Source organism: Bombina bombina, chromosome 1 (assembly GCF_027579735.1).
Source record: "Bombina bombina isolate aBomBom1 chromosome 1, aBomBom1.pri, whole genome shotgun sequence".
Lineage (NCBI taxonomy): Eukaryota > Metazoa > Chordata > Amphibia > Anura > Bombinatoridae > Bombina > Bombina bombina.
Genome location: NC_069499.1, coordinates 176,819,469 through 176,827,338, shown reverse-complemented (window position 1 = coordinate 176,827,338; position 7,870 = coordinate 176,819,469). Strand labels below are relative to the sequence as shown.

Here is a 7,870-nt window from a genome sequence, read left to right as displayed (position 1 = left end):
CTGTTACTTTGTCCTTAAAGTTTCAGAAAAGCCCTTTTTACAAACAGGTAATTTTAGAACAGGGAAGAGAATAAGTCCAGTCCATCCTTTTGATTTTTTTTTCTTATCCATCCAGTGTAATAATTATTTTCCTTATCTTACTTGATTCTTCAATGAATCAACTTGTAATTCCATCATACTCCTTAAAATAAAAGTTTAAAATAATAAGAGGACTGACACAAAAGACCTGAGATTATATCATTCACCAGGTCCTGCCATATAGTAAGGTGGAGCAGGACATGGCAGTGCCATAGTCAGAACTGGAAGAGTTTAGGTGGGACAGGCTGGTAACCTGACTCTGGAGACCTGATGGGCTGTTTGAATGGTGGCCCAGATCTGGGGACTGACCTGCACTGTTTGTTTGGTGACTTTGGTGCTGACCCAGGCCATTTGATACTGTGATAGCAGTGGCTGCTTGTTGCTGGTGGTTTTGGAGGGCAGCAGTTGGGGTGTTTGAGCCAGCCTGGCATGGTTTTCCATCCTTCACCAGCACTGGTACTGCCACCCTTCTAGGAGACTGTTGCTGTTGGCAGGAGCTAGTGTCCTGCTGCATCTGTTGCTGGGCTGCCTTGTCCTTGGCTTGCCTCTTCATCTTGTAGCGGTGGTTTTGAAACCAGATCTTTACCTGAGTGGGGGTAAGGTGGATCATGCTGGCCAAATGTTCCCTTTCTGGAGCAGAAAGGTATTTTTGCTGCTTGAAACGTCTTTCCAATTCATAGACCTGAGCTTGCGAAAATAGGACCCGTCGCTTTCTCCTTGGGGTGCTCTGGAGGGGGGCCATGCTCTTACCCACGTCTCCAAGTGATCCCATGTTTCCAAGACCTCCCATATTCATCCCACTTGAGGGACCCATAAAACGGGAAACTGAAAAGGATAAAACATGACAACATGAGAACTTGAGAAAGAAATGACAAAAAAAATGCGGAAATCATCTAATATATATATATATATATATATATATATATATATATATGTATATATATATATATATGTATATATATATATATATATTAATATATATAAACTATATGGAATCTTTGAACATATGCCAATTATTTTGAAACTTTAAATTAAACTGCAAAACAAATTTGAACATGTTGGGCCTCTGAAGAAAAAAAATAAAATATGTTATGAACTTTACGTGGTAGATAAAAAATAGTCTGTGTTGTTTTGTTATCCACTCCTAAATATCTTTATATTTACTATTGTGCACAGTGCTGAATTGGTCATTTTTAACTAGGGCAATAAAGAAACAAATATTTCTTACAAATAATATCATAAATTTAAATTACTACATACAAACTTATTTAATGCTAATGTAAATTATTATCTAATAAGTTATGATTATATTTAATTTAAAAATAACTTAAATGTGTTTTGGACATCTGTATACATCTATCTATATGTGTGTGTATATATATATATATATATACACACACACACACATATATATATATATATATATATATATATATATATATATATATATATATATATATATATACACACACTAGAATTTTAACTCCTTCATATTCATACTTACTAGTAGAAAATCTTGGGTCCGGATTGGTTCCATACCATCCAGTAGCTGAACTGTTCCTCATTGTCTCTTGATATGGTGGAAGCTCGCTCATATTGCCCAGGTTGCCCAAATTCCCATTGCAGTAGCCCCCCATGGTTGTGTGGGATAACTGTGGGACCCCTGCAGCTGTCATGTGGTATGCAGCACTTACTGGCCCATTATGGCCCATGCCATGTTGTTGCATGCTTTGCTGGGAGACTTGAGATTGTCTATAGGCTGCCAGGGGACCCCCCAAGCCAGTAGCATCCATGCCCACTTTCTTGTAGCTTTCCTCCAGAGGACTCAAGATATCAGACACTGAGAATGGAGTTGTATGCTTGGGACTCATCGACATGTTTCTGAGGCTGGGAGGAAAAATGATCTCTCCCTCTCTCTTTTTTTTGCCAAATACTCTGGTGTTGCCTTAACGCCGATCTTGTTGGGTGTACACGTAAGAGAGTGGTGAAGTCCGCCTTAATTGGGCTGAGTGGAGGCTCCGAGCTTTCTTTGCGTTTGTTTTAGGCAGGCGCCAGGTTTAAGGCAGGCAGCGGAGGCGGGGCGTAGCCAGGCAGGCAGACAATGGCAGCCCGCAGCACTGCCACATAATTAGCTGGCTGCTGATCACAAGGTAAACACCTTGCTGCATGGCCAGCCCGGGACTTAGCCCTACAACTTGCACACTGCAAAGTAACAATATTCTCCATGTATTCTTTATCTATATATTCACAAGGACAACTATATTCTGCGCCTTAGTACAGAACACTTCTTGTTTCGTGTTTATCAGGAGATCATTTAAAACTAATGCATTCAAATGATTTTGTACCTGCTCACATTATTCGTTTGTTTTGTAAATGAAATGGAGCAAAGCTGTGTTTTCCTGCATAGGTCTATTTATTAGTGATGCGTTCAAATTACTAACTAGATATATGTTCTCAAATTGTCAGAACGAAAGTTGTCTTTAGTTTCACTATATTAGTTCAATGTGTTTTACATCATTTATAGATATAGAATTAAACATAATGTGTATGAGGACGGATATATGTGGTATTAAAATAGTACGTTGTACAGTGCGCATTATGTGTAAATATATTGGACAATATAACCGGACACACACACATTTTACACACATTTTATATATATATATATATATATATATATATAGATAGATAGATAGATAGATATATATATATATATATATATATATAGATCGATAGATAGATAGATAGATAGATAGATAGATAAATATATATATATATATATATATATATATATATATATATATATATATATATATATATATGATAGATATATAGATAGATGCTAGACATAGATAGATAATAGATGGATAGAAATAATTCTGTTAACATTATATATCTCATCTGATGTTGCACGACTCATAAAACAACTGTAAATGATAAATATATATAATTTGCACTTCACTATTAGATGAGGGTCAGAATTTACCATTTGCTCAGATCCATTTATTTGATTTGTTTTCAGCCTACGGTGCGGAAACCATCCCTATCTGAATGAGTCTTCTCAAACCCGGTGCATATGGAATTTTGCAAATTAAGACATCTCGTGCAATTATATCCCTGTAACTTTAAATTTAGTCATATTTTTTATTTTATTTATTTTTATTTAATTCAAAAGGAAAATTGACTTCGTTAGAGGTAGAACAGATTTGAACATAGATATACACTGTATGTCTTTGCAGAAATCACTGATCATTTTCACTGAGGAGAGCAACAGTGAGCTATATCCGATTCCTAATACATTGCAGAGGATTTCTTCTTTGTATGCGGTAGAATTGCTATAAGTGAGTAAGAGTGTAAGGTGTGTGTGTATGTGTATGATTGTGAGTATGTGTATGATTGTGTGTATGATTGTGTGTATGTGTATGATTGTATGTATGTGTATGATTGTGTGTATGTGTATGATTGTATGTATGTGTATGATTGTGTGTATGTGTATGATTGTATGTATGTGTATGATTGTGAGTATGTGTATGATTGTGTGTATGATTGTGTGTATGTGTATGATTGTATGTATGTGTATGATTGTGTGTATGTGTATGATTGTATGTATGTGTATGATTGTGTGTATGTGTATGATTGTATGTATGTGTATGATTGTGAGTATGTGTATGATTGTGTGTATCATTGTATGTATGTGTATTATTGTATGTATGATTGTGTCTATGTGTATGATTATATGTATGTGTATGATTGTATGTATGTGTATGATTATATGTATGTGTATGATTGTATGTATTACTGTGTGTATGTGTATGATTGTGTGTATAAGTGTGTGTATGTGTATGATTGTGTGTATGTGTATGATTGTATGTATGATTGTGTGTATAAGTGTGTGTATGTGTATGATTGTGTGTATGTGTATGATTGTATGTATGTGTATGATTATATGTATGATTGTGTGTATGTGTATGATTGTATGTATGTGTATGATTGTATGTATGATTGTGTGTATGTGTATGATTGTGTGTATGTGTATGATTGTATGTATGGTTGTGTGTATGATTGTGTATATGTGTATGATGGTGTGTATGATTGTGTGTATGTGTATGATTGTGTGTATGTGTATGATTGTGTGTATGTGTATGATTGTATGTATGTGTATGATTGTATGTATGATTGTGTGTATGTGTATGATTGTGTGTATGTGTATGATTGTATGTATGGTTGTGTGTATGATTGTGTATATGTGTATGATGGTGTGTATGATTGTGTGTATGTGTATGATTGTATGTATGATTGTGTGTATGTGTATGATTATATGTATGATTGTGTGTATGTGTATGGTTGTGTGTATGATTTTGTGTGTATGTGTATGATTGTATGTGTGTTTATGATTGTATGTGTGCATGGCTGTATGTGTGTGTATTTGTATGATTGAATGTGTGTTTATGATTGTATGTGTGTGTATGATTGTATGTGTGGGTATGATTGTGTGTGTATATGATTGTATGATTTTGTATGATTCTAGGTATGATTGTGTATTATTCTATGTATGATTGTGTGTATGTGTAGGATTGTATGTGTGTGTATGATTGTGTGTCCGTGTGTATGTGTATGATTGTATGTGTGTGTGTATGATTGTTTGTGTGTGTATGATTGTATGTGTGCATGACTGTATGTGTGTGCATGATTGTATGTATGATTGTGTGTATTTGTATGATTGAATGTGTGTTTATGATTGTATGTGTGTGTGTGTATGATTGTATGTGTGTGTATGATTGTATGTGTGTGTGTGTATGATTGTATGTGTGTGTATGATTGTATGTGTGTGTATGATTGTATGTGTGTATGATTGTATGTGTGTGTGCATGACTTTGTATGATTCTAGGTATGATTGTGTATGATTCTATGTATGATTGTGTCATGTGTATCTCTAGGATTGTGTGTGTGTGTATGATTGTGTGTCAGTGTGGATGTGTATGATTGTGTGTGCATGATTGTATGTGTGTGTATTGCGTCTGAATCTATATATAATACACATACACACACTTCCAAGCTAATCATATTTGATTGTATATGTATGTATGACTGTATGTGTATGTATGATTGTGTGTATGTGTATGATTGTATGTGTAGGTATGAGTGTATGATTGTATGTATGATTGTGTGTATGTGTATGATTGTATGTGTAGGTATGATTGTATGTGTAGGTATGAGTGTATGATTGTATGTGTAGGTATGATTGTATGTGTAGGTATGAGTGTATGATTGTGTGTATGATTGTGTGTATGTGTATGATTGTATGTGTAGGTATGATTGTATGTGTAGGTATGAGTGTATGATTGTATGTATGATTGTGTGTATGTGTATGATTGTATGTGTAGGTATGATTGTATGTGTAGGTATGAGTGTATGGTTGTATGTATGATTGTGTGTATGTGTAGGTATGAGTGTATGATTGTGTGTATGAGTGTGTGTATGTGTATGATTGTATGTGTAGGTATGATTGTATGTGTAGGTATGAGTGTATGGTTGTATGTATGATTGTGTGTCTGTGATTGTGTTTGTATGTATGATTGTGTACGTATGATTGTGTGTGTATGTATGATTGTAAGTGTGTCTATGATTATATGTGTGTGTATGATTGTGTGTCTGTGATTGTGTGTGTGTGTGTGTGTATTGCGTCTAAATCTATAACACACATACACACACTTCCAAACTAATAATATTTGCAGGTTTGCAACTTAATCGTGAGAACCAAATCCTCACAGCCAATGAAACTAGCGTTATTTTACAGTGCTGGAGAGAGTAATCTAATAAAATGTCATATTAAGAGCTGCATAGTAAAGGTGCAGTTAACCCAATGACTTTGGAGCATTTTAGAAGTATTTAGTAATTGCACTTGTAAATGTGTTTATACTATGCTTGCTCATACTTAAAAATGCAAAAGTGCACTTGCTACCCCTGGAATAACTAAATATCTTTGTCTAAAGTGGCAGCATAAATGGCCGGCTGCTTTGTGGTCGTGCTTCATATTAGTACATAAGGATCATTTTGCTTCAATTGGGAAGCTCTTGTTCAGTAGGCAAGGAACCGCTTAGGAGAAAGTAGGTTTTCCATATGAGAGTTAACATCGCTCAAGTAGAACCCATGTCTGAATGTGCTTTAAATCTCCGCAAGAGGTGAGCTCTGCACATAAATATACCAGCCTCCCCCAGCCTATCCTCACTACTCAAAGCCACACTGATTTCAGCTGCCTCCCTGCCTGTTAGTTATTGGGTTAATACAAGAGCAAAAGGAATTATTCTGCCTATTTAAATATGCTTCAGCTTTCTCAAACACCAAAATATTTTAGCTATTCCATTTTCTATCTATCTATCTATCTATCTATCTATCTATCTATCTATCTATCTATCTGTCTATCTATCTATCTAATATTTCTATATTAATGACAAAATAGTATATAGCCTTTCTTGCTTTGTTCTTTTTAATGTCTAATATATTTTAGATAGAAGTGGTCTTACACTAATGTTATTTTGTTTATTTATTAAGTATGACTTATTAATTACATGATAAAGTTGCTATACACGTTCAGTATGTTTGTTTTAGGTCTATACTTGTTTACTTCTTTGAATATAGAGGTATGTGCAAATAAATGTATAATATATATATACAGTATATATCTATCTATCTATCTATCTATCTATCTATCTATCTATCTATATATATATATATATATATATATATATATATATATATATATATATATATATATATATTTGTGGGTGCGTGTGTGTATATAAAATAGTTTTCAAATAATTATTTTATATACTACACGTGTATATTTTATAGCTTGTAGGAAATGTTGCCATAATTGTATTATTTTTAAGATGCTTGCAAACAATTAGTTCGCTCCAAATATATATATATATACACACACACACACATATATATATATATATATTTCGTTTGCGATTGCCTATTCAGTTAACGTGTATTTGTGTTTTTTAATTTTATTTTTATGCGAGTCAGTGTACAGACATATACATATCTGAATATATATATATAAATATACATACATGTATATATTTATTGATTTTGGTAAATAGGTCATCTAAGGTATCTATTTATATTATTTACATGTACTAATTTACTGTTAACTTCCCAAACTCAGTGTTCTCAGGATCCCCAGATCTTAATACAGTAAACTGAGTTTGGATCCAGAGTTTATATTATACAATATAGGCCAGGCATTTTCTATATGTCAGGGAGAAAACCGTCTCTAGGCTCCGGTATAGCACTTATAGAGAAGCAGATATGCACTTACAGCATCGCAATTACTAGAATATTATTTTAATATTGTTTGTGTGTGCAAATTAAATATTTATGTACTATTTGATCATTCTTTACATAATTACAATGTTTATATAAGATATCTACAATATTTATGTGACTCATTGTAAAGGACAGCCTAACAAATGCCTGGAAATGATTCTTTTGGGGTGTTAGAAGACAGGGGGGTAGTTGTGATATCTTATTTCTTATAGTTGACCCTTGAAAATTAAATTGGTTTAAATGTACAAACACACACACACACACACACACACACACACACACATATATATATATATATAACTCAAATGCGCACTCGCACAAACTATTAAAAACTATCAGGGTGCCAGCTGATGAAAAATAGATCCCCAAAAATTAGCAGGCACTCTCTGGACTTTGAAAACCTTCACTCTTTATTTGTACAACAGCGTGACGTTTGGGAGACAATTCTTCCCTTCTT

At 33.8% G+C, this 7,870-nt stretch overlaps 1 protein-coding gene across 1 annotated transcript; it reads right to left on the bottom strand.

The window, feature by feature from the left end:
* Window positions 1–241: 241 nt before the first annotated feature.
* Window positions 242–1,955, bottom strand: NKX2-1 (NK2 homeobox 1). Its single transcript, XM_053689650.1, has 2 exons — window positions 1,583–1,955; window positions 242–903 (listed from the first exon to the last, which is right to left on the bottom strand). Exons 1-2 carry the CDS (start codon window positions 1,953–1,955, stop codon window positions 242–244), a joined length of 1,035 nt encoding a protein of 344 aa, XP_053545625.1.
* Window positions 1,956–7,870: the final 5,915 nt, after the last annotated feature.

Bases quoted from the DNA above. Each gene is read 5' to 3' on its own strand.
- NKX2-1 (XM_053689650.1), bottom strand. From the start codon at position 1,955: ATGTCGATGAGTCCCAAGCATACAACTCCATTCTCAGTGTCTGATATC. The intron at 904-1,582 runs GTAAGTATGAAT...TATCCTTTTCAG, and splicing joins GGACCCAAGATTTTCTACTA to TTTCCCGTTTTATGGGTCCC.